This window comes from Octopus bimaculoides, chromosome 15, assembly GCF_046866305.1.
Source record: "Octopus bimaculoides isolate indiv1 chromosome 15, ASM4686630v1, whole genome shotgun sequence".
NCBI classification, from domain to species: domain Eukaryota; kingdom Metazoa; phylum Mollusca; class Cephalopoda; order Octopoda; family Octopodidae; genus Octopus; species Octopus bimaculoides.
Genome location: NC_142942.1, coordinates 21001126 through 21024072, shown reverse-complemented (window position 1 = coordinate 21024072; position 22947 = coordinate 21001126). Strand labels below are relative to the sequence as shown.

Below are 22947 nucleotides of genomic sequence, written 5' to 3'. Positions count from 1 at the left end.
TATATTGCTGACGTCCTCTCATGTTTGTGATTTGTGTTGTTTTTCAGCGCCATTACAATTCAAAGCACTGTATATTCTTACAATTTCACGTAACAATTCGTGGAAAGCCGAATGAATCGACTGCGTGACTTATTCTATTCTATCGGTCCCTTTTGCCGAACCGTTAGTTTACGGGAGCGTAAACACACCAACACCGGACAAGCATAAACACACATAATATTCTTTTACCCTTTCACTTTTATCCGTTATTTAACTGCGGCCATGCTGGAGCACTGCCTTTAGTCGAACAAATCGACCCCCAGAATTTATTCTTTGTAAGCCTAGTACCTATTCTATCGTTTCTCTGTTGTCGAACCGCTAAGTTACGGAGAAATAAACACACCAACCTCGCCTGTCAAGCAATGATGAGGGGACAAACACAGATACATAAGTACATAAATATATATATAGGATTCTGTCACCGTCCGCCTACCAAGTTCACTCATAATGCTTTGGTCGAGGCTATGGTAGAAGACACATGACCAAAGTGCCATGCAGTGGGACTGAACGTGGAACCATGTGGTTCAGAAGTAACCTTTTTACCAAACAGCCACTTCTGCGCCTATATATATGTATATATATATATATAAATATATATATATATATATATATATATATATATATATATATATATATATATATATATATATATATATATATATATATATATATATATATAGACCATATTTTAAGAAAAAGTATAGAATAATAATTTTGTTACAGTAATAACAATCGAGTGGTGTTTGTTTATTCATGTGTCATAATCGTTGCATATGAGAAAATATCGCTAAAAATGGGCAGGTGGGGGCAACCAACTGGGACTGATTGTCGATCGAGATAATATCGTTTTCATTTTATGATTGATGATTTATTTGATTTGAAAGATTTGAATGGTGTTGAGTGTACATAGGAATGTAAAAGGCTAAACATATAGACAAGCGTACATACATGCATATATGTGTGTCTGTCTCCATGTGTGTGTGTGTGTGTGTGTGTGTGTGTGTGTATGTGTGTGTATATGTATATATATATGTATATATATATATATATATATATATATATATATATATATATATATATATATATATATATATATATATATATATATATATATATACGTATATATGCTTTACATGTATATATGTAGCATATATGTGAGAAGGCGCGTGGTGGTGTGGTTAGGGTTTTACACTCGAGATTTAGTAGCCGTGGGTTCGATTTTCAGACCGAGAGGTTGGTTGTATTCTTGAGCAAAACTGCATGTTACGTCGCTCTAGTCCATTCAGCTGTAAATGAATAAACCTGAAAGTAATTAGCCTTCCGGTCATGGGTGTGGGGATGTTTGTTCACCTGTTCGCTAAGACAAATGAGTGGTATCATTGGAAAGCAAAAACGATGCAAAGCGCATTGTGACCAGCGATGTATAGCAACATTCGATTACGTGATCACGTGATATAACATATTAGGTTTCTGATGTACGTGAAATTAACGTGCAGGTAGCAGAGTACTTCGAAGCCGCCACAGGAGCCCTTAATATATTTTACTGTGAGATTCAGCGTGACACAGGATGTGACAAGGCTAGACATTTGAATTACAGGTACAATTCATCTCTGCCAGGTGAGAGGACAGGAACATTAGGAAATCAAGTCTCTCGCATAAGTAATTCAACGCGCCACAGGGAATTGAACACACGATAGTAATACCATGAGTCGTATACACCGACTACTAAGTCACACGTCGTACGTCTTCCCACATATATATATACATATAGACATACACATAAATATGTGTGTGCGTATATATATATATATATATATATATATATATATATATATATATATATATATATATATATATATATATATATATATATATATATATATATAATATATATATATATATATATGCATATACAGATATATATATATATATATATATATATATGTATATATATATATATATATATATATATATATATATATATATATATATATATATATATATATATATATATATATATATATATATATATATATGCATGTATGTATGTATATTTCCTTGGTAATCATGGGAATGATTACGAAGGAAATTTTTCTCTTCAAAGAAAAATAAGAAAGAAGAACTAAAAGACAGAATAAAATCCATTACTTAAAGAATGTCACAGAAATTCTATTTTCTTTTTTTTTTTAATATTTATAATTTCTGTTTACGTCAAGATAACAATGATTCGATCTATTCTGACATCGTCTCATCACTGAAGTGACATTGAATTATCGATCGCTATAAGAAATTGCTGAAGCAAAACATGGGGGAATTTCATATTATTTTATTAATTATAATATTTATAATCGAAGCCTACAGTGTACATATCGAGGCCGGCGTGGCAGTGTGGCAAGAAGCTTGCTTACCAACCACATGGCTCCGCATTCATTCCACATTGCGTGGCACCTGGGGCAAGTGTCTTTTACTATAGCCGCGGGCTGACAAAAACCTTGAGATTGGACCTGGTAGACGGAAACTGACATGTATATTTATATTTCAAATACAGGTGAGGGAACAGCAGGCAGGTGTATTAGTTTGACGCTCGGGAAGATGGAAAAGTCTTTGACGTTTCGAGCCTACGCTCTTCGACAGAAAGGGTTGAGATATAAAAAATGGAAACAGAACGAAAAAACGATGAGCGAAGAAATGCGTAGGGATTAACAGTTTAACAGTACATATAGATATGTGTGTGTGTGTGTGTGTGTGTGTATGTGTGTGTCTCTGTGCCTGTGTTTGTCCTGTAACACCGCTTGACAACAGTTTTCGGAGTTTTTACGTTCCCGTAACTTAGCAGTTCGGCAAGTGCGAAGGTCAGTATAAGCAGTAGGGTCGATTTATTCGACTAAAATTCCTTTAAAGCGGTGCTCCAGCAGGACCGTAGTCTAATGAATAAAACAAGTAAAATAAAAGAAAAAAAAAGAATGAAAGAGAATGGAACAGTTTTAAATCAATCGTAAGAAGGAAGAGATCATATATTATCATCTGAAGTGACTGGATATATTACTGGTATTTCTCGGAGGGATGGAGTGACTGTCAAAGAAGATCACACACGGCTGTAGTGGAACCGTTGTAACGTAACTTAGCTGAATCTATTCTGCAATTGGTCTTTAAACATTATTGATTTTTAATTTTCAAAGATTATATGCAATCGCTATAACTGTAGTTTGTAATACTAATAAACAGTCCGCTACTACTACTACTACTACTACTACTACTACTACTACTACTACTACTACTACTATACTACTACTACTACTACTACTACTACTACTACTACTACTACTACTACTACTACTACTACTATATTTGTCCTTCATGAAATTGATAAAACAACATGTCATAGATATTTTTGTATCTAGTTTAATAATTAATTCATCTAAGAAAACAAACCAGCAATATAATAGAACCCCCCTCTACAAAATAACAGTCGTACTTTACTCTTAAGGACCATCTCAATGACTTCGAATTAAAGCCATCTATTAAATTAATAACTTCTGTGTCGCCAAAATAAGAATCACAGCAAACGCATCCTAGATAAAAGTATTCTAAGCTCTACCATTATAGAATGATTCCTAACTCTGCCTAATAAAACTAACAACAAATTCTTAAAACCTGAAATTAAGGATTATGATCTCTCTTTTTCTAAACTGCTACTAATTAATGCCTTTAACTTTACCAAAGTCGTAATTAATAGCAAAGCATATGAAATGGGAATCATTCTGCATGCAGTTACTATCACATCATTGAATTAAAAAAATATTCTAGCCGAGCATTTCCGTTAACGTCGGAGTAAAAGATTGAGCATCATCTAAGCAATAACATCCAAAGAACGTTTTTTTTTTAAAGAAACAGATATAAAACTGAAATGAGTTTAACTACTAACTTCAATAACAGCAGCTTAAACATTAACTCGAACCTCAGTAATTTCTTATGATAATTAACAGCTAGTTACACACACAAAGCCATGCTAATTTCAGTCATTCTAAACCGGATCCATTCATGCACAACCCAACCGATAACAGTTACAATTGTATCAACACTGATATATTAATATATTCTATACAATATAAAGGCCATTAAAGATTTCTGGGTACCAGGCCGCTGTAGAATCAAATGATATAATTTAGTCTCACGTGTAGTTTTTCAAGTTTTTGCCTTAACACCACTTTTTAACACGTTACCGAACATACAGATGTTTTCGATCTTAAATCTTGTATATTCTCATAAACGTGAGCTCACAAGCAATATACCACACAGAGAAAAATAGTAAAACTCATTAAAAAGACGTCAGAAAGTTTTTTTTTTACTTTAGGGAGGAGGGGGCCAGTCGATTACATCGACCCCCCAGTACGCAACGGGTACTTAATTTATCGACCTCGAAAAGATGAAAAGCAAAGTCGACCTCGACGAAATTTGAACTCAGTTCGTAGCGACAGACGAAAAACCGCTAAGCATTTCGCCCAGCGTTCTAACGGCCCTGTCTCCTCTAATCGATTTAACTCCTCCCCGAAATCGCTGATCTTGTTCCAAAAATTTGAAACTTCTCTCTCTCTCTTTCTTTCTCTCTCTCTCTTTCTCTCTCTCTCTCTCTCTCTCTCTCTCTCTCTCTCTCTCTCTCTTATATATATATATATATATATATATATATATATATATATATATATATATATGCATCTATGCATATTTTAATTTCCTTTTACTTTTTTTTTATTTGCAGAAAATCTTTTACCCAACCCAAGAGTTTTGGCCTTAGTTCTCTTCTCAGTAGCAAATGTTCTGAGTTTTGCGAGAATCGCATACATTCTTCCAGCGAGTGAAACATTTGGACAACTACAAATTTCTTACGGAAGGATGTTACAGGACGTTTTCAAATTCATATGTATTTATTTTACCGTTATGATAGCCTTTATATGTGGATTGACAAGTTTATACAGTTATTCGGGAGAATCTAACTTTCAAGAGTGAGTACTCAATCTTTATATTCATATACTCTTTGCATTCTCATATTCTTTTGCATCACGCTGTCATTAGACTGTGACTAGCTGAACAACACTTTGGAGGGCTTAACCAAAAACATCAGTCACAGTGACTAATTGTCCACTACTAATTATTCTATTGACTCCATTTTGCTGAACTTCAAAGTTACGTGGACGCAAAAAGAGCCCCAACACCAGTAGTCAAGCGGTGGATTCATAAGACATAAAGACTCAGATACACGCGTGGACATGTAGGTGGATATTTGTGTGTATATATGTATCTATACGACAGGCTCCCACATATTTTCCGTCTACCAAATCTATTTCCAAGGCTTTGGTCGGCCTGAGGCTATAGTAGAAGACACTTGCCCAAGGTGCCACGCAGGGGGAATGAACGCGGAACCATGTGGTTGGGAAGCAAATTTCTCACCACACAGCCATTCATGCGCCTATATATATATATATGTATGAGTGTGCGTGTCTGTATATATATATATATATATATATATATATATATATATATATATATATTTGTGTGTGCGTGTGTGTGTGTGTGTGTGTGTGTGAGTGTGTGTCTATGTGTCTGTGTGTATATACTTATCAATTATTAATGGAATGCTTATTGATTACTAATATCAAAAGAGGTCATCTTTATATCCAACTTAAGATGGATGCTTAGTTAGAATACAGAATACTGCGCTATAAGCCTTGAAAAATTCTCTCTTATAGGTTCTAGGTGCAACAAAGCACAGATAGAGATCGTAGCAGACGAAAATCACCCACGAGACAGATTTCATCTGCTATGATCTATGCACGGGTGTTTTATGCACCAAACGCCTATAAGAGAGAATCAGCCAAGACTAGTAACACACAATAATATATATTGTAAGCAGCAGTATTTTAAAGTTTGAGTTTTAAAACATTTGAAAACAATTTGCATCTTAAACGTGCCGCTCGGACATGCAGCAATGACATCGCTGGGGGATAAAGTAAATACCTATACAGTACAGGTATATCCCTCTGAAACAGGTAATACCTGTTCACGTAAGAGGAAAACATGCCATTTTGATTGCAATTACACAAAAATTTTGCTAGCTTCAGAATTGAATCCTTTTTATATGAAATTATTTTAAATAATTTCTTTTCAGTTTGTTGTCTTCCATATTGCTGTTTTTTCATACTGTCGTTCTCTTTGGAATTGAATGTTTCAGCATATTTGAAACTCAGTCTTTGATTTTTGTATGTTCAGCTCAATGAAGAGAAATATTTAGCAGTTTCGTGTTGAGATAGAATTTTGAGGCGTTTATACATCTTTCCATAAACATCTCTGCCAAATATTAAATATTTCTGAGAGGAACGTGGGGCGAGAATCCTCAGGAACGTTTCCCTTAGGCTCTTTTCAGAAGCGAACGTTATTAGAATTTCCGGATGGATTTCCAAGCATCAACACTTAAGATTACGGTTATTATCCAACCATTTCGCTCTTGGTACACACCTTTAATACCATTATATATCGCTGTGTATTTAGCTACGTGTGATTAAATATACAGTGTTATAACAAGAATAGCTGTGAATGTCATTAGTTTTAGCACGTACAAAACAGAATTATGTATCTCTATATATAGAAGTGAATTGCGACCTTGTACTTACACGTCTTTTGTTTATGAGCATCGCGTTGCTTGGCTGATCACAATTTATGAATAATACATGTGTTGAATTCAGGTTTCTTCAACTTTTGAAGACGCACATATATTCTTACCTGCTCTGCATAAGCATGTATGTATGTGTGCATGTATGTATGTATGTATGTATGTATGTATGTAGGTATGTATGTAGGTATGTATATATATATATATATATATATATATATATATATATATATATATATATATATATATATATATATGTGGACGTACGTAAGCATGCACATACACACGCATACACACACACTCATATAGATACGCGCATAGCGGTTCTGTGATAATTTTGCTTTGGTATTCGAATGCTATTTTTTTCACCTTGTTTTGCACTTATGTGCTCACCTGTACACATACACACAGATACACACACACTCACATATATACATACACACACATATATATTTATACATATATAATTATATGGGTGGTTAGTTAGAAGCAACTGAGCCGATAAACGTTGATACATAAGTATATAAATAGATACATAGATAGATAGATACATAGACAAATAGACAGGCAGGTTGATAAATAGATATACATGGATAGACAGACAGACACACACGAACAGATAGATAAATATATAGATTGATGCATTTATCTTAATGGTCAGTAAAATTTGAAAAAGATAAATTTGTTAGAGCCAAGATCTGCGTAGAAGGTGGAATGGCAGTTGATCAATCGCGAATATAAACATCTACAAATCTAATTACTTAGCCCCCACTTCTCTTTCTCTCTCTCCCTACCTCTCTCTTTCTCCCTACCTCTCTCTCTCCCTCCTTCTCTCTCCCTCTTTTCTGCAAATATGCATATATGTGTGTGTACGTGTGTATACATACATACACACACACATATGTATATATATATATATATATATATATATATATATATATATATATGCCCTTGTACTGTGTGATGGGGTGTGGTGTGAGTGTTGATGGGACGGCTATCATCTCTCAGGATGAAGTAATCAATCATCATGATATGTATGTTGTATGTGTGTATATATAAATATATATATTTGTGTGTGTGTGTGTGTGTGTGTGTGTGTGTGTGTGTGTGTGTGTGTGTGTGTGTGTTCGTTTTGCAAATGGAGAGTTGTTATTTTAATTTATATATTTTAAATTACATTACTATTTATATTATTATTATTATTATTGAGTGAGAGAGCAGTGCATGTAAATACATTTACAGAGAAATATAATAAGGGCGTCCCCGAAACCACTTCGATACAGACTTCATGTTTTTAAGTGATCTGTAAAAAATTCAGGTTTATTTGTGTTCTAAACACCAGCTTTAATAACCACATAATTATGTTACTAAATTCTTCATTATGTTTACAATTAATTGAAACAAAAGCAGTGTATTTCAACGGAATCATGATAATGAAAGAGGTAAATTGTAATAAGTATCCTCTCTAAATACCAGAAGTTATATGAGGAACAAATTTCACATCAATCTCTTTAAACTTAACTCATTCGAAACTTTGTTTATCATTTCATTTGTGCTTTCTTTCTAACTATCCTATTGTTGTTAGTTATGTGGGATCTATTTATTTGTTTCCATCGTTTAATATACATACATACACGCACACACATATGTATATATATATATATATATATATATATATATATATATATATATATATATATATCCAGAAGGAAAGCAATGGATGGAAAAGGAAGAAATAGAGCATTCATTTTTACTTTCTCTCCTTCCCTCTGTATCTGTTTCGAATTCTCTCAATTTCTCTTCGTCTAGATTGCTGTACAATGAGATACATAAAGGAGAGTGTGATCTCTACCATTCTTTGCAACCTTCTACGCTCTATTCAAAGTTCCGTTCCATTACCCTTTCCACGGTTAAAATAAATAATAAACAAATAAGTATGCGTATATATTTTTGCATACGTGATTATTTATTCCATTCAACTTAAGTATTGTGTGTGTGAAAGTCAACTTCTAGGTTTATCGACTCACAAACACATTAACAACGGCTAACAAAATATCGATAACGACGACGGGTACACAACACAAAGTAAACATCCATTTAGATAGAGTATAAATCGTAGATCGGGTGGTATGTTTGATAACCTTTGATTTTTTGTAAATTCTATAATATTGAATAGCATAAAGCAACCATTAAAGCTTGGTATGGATTATGTAGGAGCTACATGATGGCCTGTATTAATTCAAACCGCGCAGGAATGTATTTGACAAACTAAACTATATAAGTGAAAGATCGAAACCAGTTCAATTCTAGTTTCCAATAGATAATTCTGTCTATTCCAAAATAAAAATAAAACATTGCCAATTATTCTACGAGATAAACAAAAACAACTTGAGGAGGAAAGTAACACGTGATTGATAGCAACAATGAGCTGTATTAATGATAGGAGCAAAATTTAGACATCCTATTGAGCCAGGAATTACACAGAGAAAGTCTCTCTCAACATTTCTAAAGAGAAAAACATTTCACTGATCAGCATAGATAAGACATGGTTACGCGGTGAACTAATTCATCGGCACAACAAATGATGGCTTCATTCTTATTGTATGAAGCGACATCTATTTTAATGAATTTCCCTAGTGAAAAACATTTCAATGTTACTGGAAGAGTAAAGTTTAGTGGACAGTACTATCTCTATTCGCTTTATTATCTCTTTTCAAGAGAAGAAAACTAACATGTCACGGGAAAAATTATAAAAGATTAATGGTAGTAAAAAGCCGGACCTCTGTCTAAATCAAGTACTAAAAGTGCGAAAATGGCTGTCACTATTTCTGACTATCAGCAACTTTTGGCTGTTAAGAGCTGGGACCTGGCTGTGTGTACTATATTCTCACTTCACAACAGATGTTGGTTTGTTCCTCACCAAGCAAAACCTCAACAGCTTGAATGAAATTTCCCCAAGACTATCACAATCGCGAAGTAAAACCTAGATTCTACTTATCGCCTCTTCATTACTCTCTCTTACAACCGCGAAAGAGCTTATCTTTACAATATCTACCTTACTCGTTAAAATTACCTTAGTCCCAAACTCCATCTTCATTGCTTGTAACTGTTCACCGAACTAATTGAATCAGCGTGGCTCTCTTAGATGCTCTCGCTCACTACCTTATCAAAAAACCATCATTATCTCTAGACCATTACTTTCCTTTGCATCCTACGCCCAAATATGTTTGATTTCATTCGCCATGATGCCCCATCCATCAACACTACTGCCACACTTACCTATTTATTTCACCTCCCAATGTTAGGACTTTGTCTCCCTTCTCATTCTACTTGTCGCTTAATCGATTCAGTGATGCCTACAATTTCTGGGTTCTAACCCGGAAACCGTAGCCATCCCCAGTGATTACAGCCAACGACCTACGAGCAGTAACAACATGTACAATTGAACCAATCTAAATCGAGTGTATTGAGCGTGGTATCCTTTTAAGAAGGCACCTGAAGAAATACATCTTCACCGAAAGATGAAACACAATCAGCTGTATATTATCTTACCCGCAAGGAACCGATTCAAAAAGGGTCAAAACGATCGCTGTGATGAATAGACATTCTCATAAATTCCATTGTTTCCTCATACACACACACACACACACACACAAACACGCACACACACACACGCACACACACACACAGAAACACACACACAACTAAATTATTAATGTGACTATTCGTTATTTGCAATAGAAATGCAACAAGTATAGCCGTCACTAAAGTGAGAGAGGCTGCTAGTCAGCACCGGAATTGCTAGAAATAAGAGTCAAAACAACTCTTAACCACGTGAGCCCATTTTTCTAACGACTGACAAGGGAGACAATCTCCCTCCCTACGGCAAGCGTGATGGAGTCATATCAGCGCTGAATTCAGATTTGATTAATCTTCATCAGTGATGCATTATTCCGCTGCCGAGGGTTAAAGAACTTAACTCACTTTGTCAGTCTTATAGAGAACATCATAGGAAACATTGACTGATTCCGAAAATGGTGAAGTGAGAATTAGAAACGATTAAGGTGGCTATTCACAATTTCAATCTCCCTGTGAGGACGCATGGCTCAGTGGTTAGAGTGTTGGATCTCGCGAGATCGTGATTTCAATTCTTAGACTGATTGGTGCGTTGTGTTCTTGCGCAAAAGACTTCATCTCACGTTGGTCTGGGAATCACTTCGACACCTAACATAGTGCACCCGTTCAGACAAAGTTGATTTGGTGGAAAGCGTGATTTGACGAACACTGCTTTATTATAAACAAATCATTTATGTATGTCGTTCGGCAAAAGGTGAACGTTCATACTTTGTCTTCGGCGGGAGGATCCATCATACATAGTTATATATATATATATATATATATATGTGTGTGTGTGTGTGTGTGTGTGTGCTTATTATTTCTAGGGATTATCTCAAATACAAACAGTAATTCCAATGGATTAGAAATTACCTACCATTAAATGGTTTACTATCCTCGCGATAATATTTTGTATCTATAACCCAGAATATCATTTAAACGAGAAAAATATTTTTTGACGTGTTTTAGGGGATAGAAATAGAAAAGTGATAATATTTGCCTTATACCCAAGCTGAATGTATTTTTTTAAACGTGTCCAAAAACGAATAATTACGTTTGAATAAAATTTATATAGAAATCAATTAACAACGAGTGGACGTTTTAGTTCATAGAGTAGACATTATTGGAAAATGTAACACATACAATTATTCTACTGTGGAATATATTGAAATTATTGGCGGCAACTTCAGTAATTTAGAGCACAACCACAATTACCGCACATTTAATTCTATACCGCCATGTTTTCAATCAATCCCTTCTAAAGCGTGTTCTATCATTGTATACAAATATCACGTCTGCTAATCAACAATGATACTCTAGTATTGCTTTTTCATTAAAAATTACATATATTATAACGATGAATCATGGAGTTTGAATAATAAGGAAATACATGACAATGGAGATTTTCGTTATAAACAAGGAGCATATTTGATGAATATTTGATGAAATTCATTTAAGAGCATTAGGCATTTTGAATTAGAAATATATATATACATAAATTGCATTAACTGTGTATTCTGCATGCACATACACGTATATATATATATATATATATTTCCACGCTCTTAAACTTTATTCCCATTCATCTATCACATTATATTTTTCTACTCACAATTTTCTGTTAATTTCTTTCTTTCTCCTCCTTCTCCTTCTCTTATTTACTTTTGACGTTAAATCTATTAACGGTTTTCCTTTTTAAAAAATAATAGCTTGCTAGCGTTATTCTTACATCATATAATTACGTACGCCGTAATCATATTCGGTTAAAATGGCTTATTGGTGTGTTTTGTTCCTGTTTTTTCCCTGACGAGATGATTCCATTTTTTACATCACTTTTATTCCGTTCCGAATAATCTCAATGCCTTTTTCGAAACATATGTTGGAAGTATAAATGATATTAATAACACCTGCGTTTGACTCCATTCCTTAATTTATATATATATATACACGCACGCGCGTAAAAGGCTTGATGTGAGCGTAAATCCAGCCTTCCATGTCGTTATTGGTTACTGAATGAAGAAGAGATTTGTATATGAATTAAATTGCTCCCGGTTTTTGGTAAATTACTTTCTGTTATTGCTTACATCCTTCAGAGAATATTTTGAAGCTTAGTCACGGAGCAATACAATTATATATATATATATATATATATATATATATATACACATAAATAAATATGTATATGTTTGTCTGTGGATTTATATATATATATATATATATATATATATATATATATATATATATATACAATTATATATGTACATGTATATATATATATATATATATATATATATATATATATATATATATATATATATATATATATGTATGTATGTACATGTGTATATGTATATCTTCCGCCAGATCACTGTATATGCACCACCCAGCCATCAGAAGTATGTTCAAGATGCTATTTATATGTACCGTTTTGTGTACCATTAAACATTTCGAAAGTTACGTAGAACAGATCCAATATTTTTAACTACAAATTTGGCGATACCTGATAAGAGACGTTCTTATTTAACTTATGCCATACGTATGCGATTTAAAAGAATGTGTAAAGTGAAAAGCGCCTACCACTTCGTAAAACAATCAACTTAATTATAACAAAAGATGGTCACGTCTAAGAAATTACCGAAGTTTCCGAAAATTGTGTAGACGAAGTGTCTACTTTAATATATATACAATTATGTAGGCGTCAATTAACTTGTTCCATTCATTATTGAATAAAGGGTTTTAATATCCCTACTATAAGCTAAGCTGTTCGTTGATATTCCATTAATTAATTAAGAACGGTATAATTATATCATTTCTTGTTCGAACTATTTCATGCAAAATAATTAGTTTCGAAGCCGTTGAATGCACAATAACATCACTCTATTGATCACATACAAAATTCCAGTTCTTAAATGGGCTACTCATCTGGTAATGCCGTTCGAAATATTTAAAATTCTTCCTGTTAAATTCCACAACGGTCTATCGTTAGTCACACGTGGAAAATAATCTTAGATGGCTGTCAACGAATTGCCTGACATTTGCCATTCCTTTTAGACTTGGAACAATTGAAAGAAATGGTGTCTAAATTAAACTACAAGGCAGTAAAGTGTAAAATCTAGGCCAATTCATGAGAATATTGTTACTATCCGGCGTAATTTCAGACATGTGTTAAACGTTTGCTCGACTGTTTAAACTTGCGATATTCATATCTACCTCGTGACCACGTGTCCTCCATCCACTTATTTCGGCCTGCATGATTCCACCAAGGGCGCTCTTTGCCGAGTGTCCGAGGCGGCAGATACGTTTACAATAAAAAATAGAAATAAAATCTAGAGTACTTAGAGCGAGCGCCACCAGCTTGCACACATAAAGCATGGAATGATGCAAAGATTGCGTCACTGGTATATTATATTGGTTTCAAATTTCGACACAAGTCTATTACTTTCGATGGAGGAGGCAAGTCAATTACGTCGACCCCAGTACTCAACTGGTACTCATTTTATCGACCGCGGAAGGATGAAAGTTAAAGTCGACCTCGCTGGAATTTGAACTCAGGATATAAAGATGGACGAAATGCCGCTAAGTATTTTGCCCGGCGTGCTAATGATTCTGCTAGCTCGCAGCCTGATATCAAAAAGTTTCCGGACTAGTTCTATAATGCGTCAAAAGATGGCAGCACAACATTGCGTGCGCAGTGAGAGCTAGCAGCGACCTTCATTAGGCAGTGTACCGCGTGACATCGCTGTGCTTATTTCGCAAATTGTGAAATCTGTTTCTGTGATCACGTGTAAGCTGTTGTCTGCGAATTTTGTCATGGACAGGAAGTTGGAACAAAATGCCAACGTGATATTTTGCGTTAAACTTGGGAAGTCTGCTACAGACATTGAGCATGCTCTGAGAAGCTTACGGCGATGAGGAAATGGGTCATATGCAATGTTTCGAGTGACATGAGCGCATCAAAAGCGAGCGGCAGACCCGCATTCTCATCGCTCTTTTCGACATCCGCGGTATTGTGCATTGAGATTTCGTAACCCAGGGCCAGACTGTCAATCGAGAGTTCTACGTTTTGAAGCATTTGTGGAATGGCATTCCGCGAAAGCAACTGGATCTGAGGAGCGCGAAGTATTGAATTCTTCATGACGATAATGAACCTTGTCACAGAGATCTCTTTACTTGTGAGTTTGTCGCCAAAAACATGGAATCGCTCCCGCACCCCAACCCTATTCGCCAGATATAGCAGCTGCGGACTTCAATCTCCTCCCTCAGATGAAAATTCAGATCAAATGTCGCCGTTTGAGCACCGTTGTGAAGATCAAGAGAGAATCTCAAAAGGTCTTCCACTCTTTTACGGAAAACGTCTTCGAGACCGGATTCCAAAAATGGCAGGAATGATGAGACTGGTGTATTGCTGCGCAAGGCCATTATTTCGAAGGAGATGCTGTTCAAATTTAGACAAAGATATTTTTAAACATAACTAGTCCGAGAAATTTTTGATACCACTTCGTATATCATGTTAGAAGGTATGTGACAATATTGATTATCTTGCGGTTTTAACAGAAAACGCTTTCCCATGCTATCGCACAGTGGGATCGAACCAGGAACTTACGCGACTGCGCGGCGATCTTCATAAGCACACCGTTGTTCCTGCATTCAATTGAATGATTAATAAATACACATCTCAATGAGAAACACAATACAACCTTTTTCTTGTTTTTGCCTAAGTATTTCTTGAATGTTAAAGAAAAGATTTTGACTCGTTGGTAAATATCCGTTGCAAACAATGGAAATTCTACGTTAGATTTTTGGAATAATTGTTGTTGTCTTGTATGTGTGGTGAGGTTGTTTGTGTTTTGTACTTGTAACTCTTATAATAAAAACCACTGCTTTTGACAATATGGTATACTAAAATCAATCTTAATGATAATGTCTGCATAACTCAAACACACTGGAATCGATATCTATATTCCGAAATATCATATCGTTGAAAAATAAATATTGACAACGTTATTAAATGAACGTAACTTCGACAAAACTTTTAGTATTTCATTAAAAAATAAATAAATGCATCTCGATACATTCAGAGTTCGATTATGGCTGGGTTTTTTTTTGTTTTTTTTTTCACATTCTATTCACTCACTAAAGATATATAATATTTCATTTTTTTTAATTATCATTTTCAATTGATTTCTGATAAATTGTATGGATTGCGATATTAATTTCAGATAAATCAGAAAGGGGAATATACTAACGGGTAAGTCTTTCTTCTGATGTCAAAAAAAATGGAATAAAAGGAATCTAAACCGTTTACCTTTCTCTCCTCTCTCTCTTTCTCTCTCTATGTTCCTTTAAGTCTCTCTCATACTCACACACAAAGACGCATACACAAACGCACGTGCGCATGCAGACGTACACACACACACACACACACACACACTCACGTGTGCATATGTATATATATATATGTTATGGTGTTTCTAGAGCCAGAAATATATGTGCACCTGGCATAAATGCTTTTTGTGCGATGAGCTTATCATTGAGTGGGTGATTGCTAATCTGACATCAAATGCATAACGAAATGGGAAGATTAACACATTTCATTCCATTGTATTATTCTGTAAAATCAGTCTACCTGTCCAACGTTAGCGAACAGGTAACCAGAAACATCAGCAGACACAAACGCGCTTACTCCTCAATCAAATCTACATATGATTGCTCACAGATTACTAAACGGGATACTAACATGTTACAGCTCTCAGGTAAACTTTAAGTTCTTTTTAAGAACGAATATCTACTCTTTTAAAAGCAATAGGAAGATATAACAGAAAATCTCACTTCTAATTGGCATATAATATTGATGCTAGAATTATTGATGTATTTAACTGTTCTCCTATCAACGACATCGACATAATTTTCCCGAGAGAGCAGTAGCTATTCAACATGAACAAATTAAAAGTAAGCTATAGCTTTGGGTCAATGTCATCAAAGTCCATCCAAGCCTGAAAGCAAAACACAAGCAATACAAACATACAAACATAACATACAAACATGCATTCACACATATGCATATACATATGCACACACACACACACACACATAGACACACATATGTATGTGTGCGTATGTATATGCATATGTATATATATATAAATATGAGACATAGATAGATAGATATTGATATATACATACGTGCATGCATATATGCATATGAATGCACGTATGTATTTCATGCTACAAGACTCGTGGCATAATCCTTCTGAACATTTAAAATCAACCTCGTGCACATATGTGTGTACATGCGTGCGCGTGTACGTGAATATGTGTTTGAGCGTATGCAGATGTGTTTATATATGTGTGTGTTCGTGTGTACATGTGCACATATGGGTGCGTGCAAGTGAGTGATAGACACTGGCTATGAATCATTGCAGACTTGTCACACTAACGCTGATCGCAACACTTTCGCAAACATAAATGAATACAATCACAAATCACAAGGCAATTAAAATAACCTCCAAACAAATTCAACCTAATTGAGATTTTTCTTTTTCTAATTAAAGAATGCCATCATACCCTAACCCAATGTCTTTATCAAACGAGTACTAAATAAATTACAGATTAATTTTCACTGGAAAACGTTTATTGAACAAGTGTCGAAACATCTTTAATGAGATTACGGTAATCCTCTGCAAATACAAAACCCAGCTACTTTCTTAACGTTCTTTTTACAATGAAATAATCTACTTTTTCATTGAGAAGTCTTGTTATAACATTTTAGGATGCAGTCAATCCATACATTGAATGGAAACGATGAGAAAGATTCTTCATTGTAAATCGTAGAGCTTTGTTTAACCTGTTTAACCTGTTCTATGTTATTCATCTCGTAGCGGGTGTCCCCCATCCAATGTAAATGTGGTGATTGAACGGTATATGATTTCACCAATCATATACCGTTGTCTCCTTAAAATCAGGCGCTGAAGCAATGGATTACCAATCTTTTCGTTCAGTAGCAGACACTGATCTCTACATGCATATATGTTTCGAGTCCAGACCTCGCGTATGGCACAACTTGCTTCTTTCCTTGACGTCTCCTGAAATACCACACCCGCGTGAAACAAGCTATCGTTACTTTGAGACAGACTTTCGTCGTCCATAAATAAACGAAGCGTTGCAGACTTAAGACAAATGGTGACTTGAATTCCAATTTAAAACAAAATAACTTTGTGTTCAATCAATATAAAGCATAAACATTCATTTATCTGTTTTGATTTGTGTTTTATTCACTAATAAATTTGTTCCGAGATTAAAATACTTTGCTTCGAGATTATTTCGATTTTTACTTAGAAGATGTGGCTCGATGTCCGCAAAAATAATCTGGACGAGTGACACATTTCAGTGGGGTTTATTTCTGGGTGGGGAATAATGGGAAGAACGAGGGAGACGTTTAGAAGATAAGACAGGGTAGTATGGTTGGAAGGGAGTAGAGTAGTGTTTCGTATAAAGATGAGTGGAGGGAGAGTGGGTATAATTAAAGGGGACGCAGTCCTTTGTAATGCCAGAAGAACTGAATTTGTACATCTGTGAATCAGACGTTACAGAATGTTGCTGAGGGAAATTTTGCTAAACATCTAAATGTCTTTCTTTTAAATACGGCGTCGAATATTCGAGAGGGTAGCAGCTGCAGCCCACCCACATAGGTTAGAGGATCTGAGTGACACGTACATATATTGTGTCTGTGTGTGTACGTGCGTACGTGCGTATATGTGTATCTGTGTGTGTGCGGGCACGCGTGTGTGTATGTGTGTGTATGAGTGTGTGTGTTTGTGCCTGTGTGTACATGTGCGTTTTTCTGTGTGTGAGTACGTGTGTGTGTACGAGTGTGTGTAAGTGTGTGCGTATGTGTGTGTATGTGTGTGTGTACGTGTATGTGTGTGTGTGTGTGTGTGTGTGTGAGTGAGTGAGTGTGTAGCAACATCTCAGTCAGTATGTCTGAGTTGCCCTCCAGTGTAAGTCTCGTTGAACTTTGCAGAGGGTTGGCTAAAGATTACCGCAACCCCAGCAGAATGAATTCAGAGACAGGCATTAAAGGTCAAGTATCTCTCCTACTAATAAAACACACGACCTGTAATCAACGACCTCAGGGATAGTGATACAGCACACTCTCCATTCGGCTCTCTTTGCCGACCACGTTTTTCTTATCATCTGCATAGTGCCTACCTCAACACCCACTAGGTTTCAGACATCGGTGCCCTTTTTCCTTCATCCAGCTATCAACATGTGACTATATAAGAACAATATAAGCCACATGTATGTATGTATGTATGTATGTATGTATGTATGTATGTATGTATATATATATATATATATATATATATATATATATATATATATATATATATATATATATATATATATATATATCTTCTGATGCTTTTGGAAGAGGAATGGATATTTTTAAGTTGTCCGTATTTTTTGATATTCATCTGTAATAGTAACCATTGCCTGAGCCTTTTATATCCCGATACAACGATATAGAATATATTGTTTTACTTTAGAAGGATATTCTATGCATCTCGTGAAAACGAATATTTCTCAAATGCTATACAAAGACACGAAACCATTTCTTTATTGCAGAAACCGTTCTATTATCCACCATGATTCCTGCATATAAAATTCGGCCCCGACTCTTTATCTGTAGAAGCAAGCTTTCCGATCTAAGCATAAATTCCATTCATCCGATCTGTATAGTTGAGCATCGTTTGACTGTAGTGAGACTATTTTAACAGAATGGTTCTTCTGTTAGATGGAATGATATCAAGATGAAATGGTACCAGACATATTTTATGTCTTCTCTCTCCACTTCTTTCTTTCTTTCTCCTCTCTCTCTCTCTCTCTCTCTCTCTCTCTCTCTCTCTCTCTCTCTCTCTCTCTCTCTCTCTCATATACATATTGCCATATTGATCGTACCGTACAACAAGTAACTAAATTATGTAGCTTTTCGTTTTGGTGGAATTATCATCACAATTTACTAGTATATTTGGTGGAAATAAGAAAACTTTTTCTGGATATTTTTTCTACTTTCTGATGGCTATCCATTTTTTTACCCATATTTTGTGAAGTCTTTGAAAATATTTCTGCTACTTTGAAATGAAAGAAAAACATATTGAAAATTCATAAATGAAACTTAACAATTATATCTGCTACCTTATCTTGTTCTTTTTATTACTTTTATCGTTATTCATATGCTTCTAAAACCGTAGTTTAGTTATCTATAAGGCTCCACTAGATAATACAGATAGATAAACTGAAGTAGACAGACAAATTTCTGTAAGTATTACGTTACAGATTTTTGATATTTTATTTATCAAGGGTGATTTTAAAAAGTTTTGTGCTACACGTATCTACAAACTTGTTTACCAAAGTATCAATTAGTGTTTAAAATTAAATTTAAAAATAAATTCTTTATTTAAACGCTGCTTATAATAAGATTAGAATTTCTTTCAAAATCCCATAACGCACAGGATTACTAATAGGTATTATTTTAATATAGTCACATTTTAGGCTTGATAAAAAAAAAGATAGAGAAGATTGGGCTTGTCACGTGAGATGTATAAATTATTCTGGACATGTAACTTATAAATATGTTGTGCATCTCTGTTAGAAACAATATTTTGTCTATTGGTTTGACATTAATTATTTTTAATTTTAAATAATCAATTTTAATTTTAATTCTTCCTTTATATATGACGCATTTATAAAATTTAGGTTTGATAATACAGGCTTATCTGTTTTAAGAAATGTTTGATAGTAAAACACTTAAATCTTTCTAAGAGGTCTTGCATGATTCGAAGTCTTTTGTCGGTATCTTCAGTTTTGTTACAATAAAATCGGATTAACTAATATAACATTGGATTAATGATTCACATAGCATTTTTGTTGTCTCTATAAGGATGTCGATTTTGAATATTCCCTTCATTCTTATGATATTTGTGTTTTCTTCAGGTTAAAACGTTCTCATCGATTATTGTAACATTATAGTTCGAAAAAGATTGTAAAAAGACGAAAGATTCAAAAGACGAAGAATATTTATTGTACACGGCGTTAGAATTTTAATTTTTCGTAAATTCTGTAAATTTAAACTGACAACCAGTGATGCAATGATTCAGAATATGATATGTGGTGTATAAACAATAATTAGTCAGTTAATTATTACTGAACTTATTAGAGGAACTGAGTAACACAAAACAAAGCTCATATCAGAAATATTTATGAATGATTGTGAAAGAAAAAAAGCGGGATAATATTTCCCAAAGGTTTCCTCCCACCCCCCAAACAGTCGATATACAGATATTTCTTGGGTCTTACAGACCGAATCAATCGTTTTGAGGCAACATGTGGAGTGTCCATTTCTTTAATAATTAATTTACATATTCTTGAGTGTGTATTTTTATTGATAATTCAAAGCGATCTCGAAAAACGTGTTAGTGGTTTACTAATAGGATGTAGAATAAATTTACAAAATAAAAAAATTTAAAACTCTAGCTTATGCTGTTGAGGCCTCCATATCTACAGTCCCACTCGAATCCTAATTATTAACAAATAATAGTAGATATTTGTCTTGAATCTAATTCTCACCAATATAAGATGGTGAAACCTCAGTTTTCAGTATCAGGGGAAGGTTTTCTATTAAGAAGCTAAATTGAAGCAAAGTTAAATTGTCAAAGTTAATTAGTCGATGGAAGATAAATTGTCTCAATGAGAATATATTATAGGCAGTAAATCTCCAAATTACACACGATTTCTGTACTTCAGTATTATTGCATAGTTTCATGTCAGCAGAACTGTCATAATATGCACAAATTTATTTAATTCGGTTAGTATAACTTATATGAGTTGAATGGAAATTGTAAAACAGAAGCGACAAACTTTCTACAATTTATGTACGTTGTGCGTTGCCATTACTTCCAACTGCACGCCAATACCTTCATGTTGTTAGGCGAAAAAATTTTCTTGTGATGCATGAAAAAAGTGCAAGTTATTTACAATGTAATGAAATTTCAAGTTCTGAATTGCTTCTGGCATAAAAATTCCAATATGGCACCGTTTGGTAAATATTTTCTAAAAGCAACAATAGTTTCTAAATTACGAATATTTAGTAGTAATCTTATATGAGTGATTACCAGACACTGAAATTGTAATTAACACCTTGTGCAATTTCTTTCCGAAGAGAATTGAGTGTGAAGCAAAGTTCAATTGCTTTGCGCATGTCATTAACATTTATAGAATTTATGCCAAGCTTCATGATACTTCATGCTTCCGGTTGACGCGTTCGCTAGGTAAAGATTCCATGTTTAATTTGAAATACTATAAATAGAATTCGGAATATTGATTACTGACTTTCAAAAAATTAACATAAACATTGACTTAAACAAACTGAATTATATAATCGTAAAAAACATTCAATTCACGTTTATAGAATTCGTTGGACGAACTTTGCCAAATAAAGCATGATACATTCATTAATTGCTACCACTTTTCTTTTTGCTTTTTGGTCACGTGTTGTGCATCATTGTTATTTATTTTGAACACATACAACTGCCTTAAAGCTAGATATAATTGGAAACCTACAAAATATACTTTTTAAATAGGAAAGCGATACGCTAGGCCTAACAAAGAGAATGTTTCAAGAAAGTTACAGATCTGATCTCAAAATACTTTTAGCAAAATTAAGCTAAAATATTTTGAAATAACATTTGTGAAAAATAATGGCTCGCAGAGAATTTATCAGGATAGAGGTTAACCTATTTTTACATCTCTGAGAAGCTAAAAACGTAAATATTAATTTATTACATATTAATGAAATATTTCCGGTTTCTCTAAACTGTGTTCGTAAAAACCATGAATTTTCTTTCGATAGCGTTGTTTTTAAATTCATAAATATCTGAAATATCATAAAGATACTAAAATCAGTCATTTATATACAGTAATTATAATTTTGAAAGTAGATCTGGATAAAGTTCCTTCCTAAACCTAATCATATTCCATTCGAATATTTTCGGCTACACAACTGTCTTGTTTCTTTCTAGAATCAAATATCCTGCTATGAGATCCAACGCCCGTATGCTGCGGCCTCGATTTGATCTTGAAAAGTCACAGCCGAGGCTCACCTCTGGGTAAATACTGGAACTTTTCGTCGCATGTTATTGCTGAGGAGCTTTATCAGACCTACTTCAGTACAATCGCTTCCAACTCTTACATTAGTTAATACATTAATTGAAAGTTTATTCCCGATGAATTCAACTTCATTTAGTTTCATGCTTTCACATTCTCCAGCTCGTTCTGTCATTCTTTCCACCATTTTACGAATACATCCATCAACACATAATTGATTGAATCATTGATTGTTACATTTGAATAGCTTAGTCTAAGGAGGAGGGACAGTGCCCATAGTCCATTTTACGGCCTCTGCTACTCGTGGCTGGAAGTGAGAGAATTATGTTTAGATCTTTCCTGAAAACATACAACAGAATATTCTTCATTAGATCACTTAAGGGCCACGTGACAATTTTAAACCGAGTGACATATGAAGGCTAGCACGAAAAATATATGATAGAAAGTCGACTCAAATACTGTAA

At 34.3% G+C, this 22947-nt stretch overlaps 1 protein-coding gene across 2 annotated transcripts in view; it reads left to right on the top strand.

The window, feature by feature from the left end:
- The window catches only part of LOC106880764 (short transient receptor potential channel 3), a 150764-nt gene extending 128260 nt beyond the window's left edge, over positions 1–22504 (top strand). For both annotated transcript variants that reach the window (XM_089363509.1, XM_089363510.1), the window contains 2 exons: positions 4799–5042; positions 22399–22504. In XM_089363509.1, the coding sequence (XP_089219635.1) occupies positions 4799–5042; positions 22399–22489 (335 nt within the window). In that variant the 3' untranslated portion in view covers positions 22490–22504. The remainder of the gene's footprint in view (positions 1–4798; positions 5043–22398) is intronic.
- Positions 22505–22947: the final 443 nt, after the last annotated feature.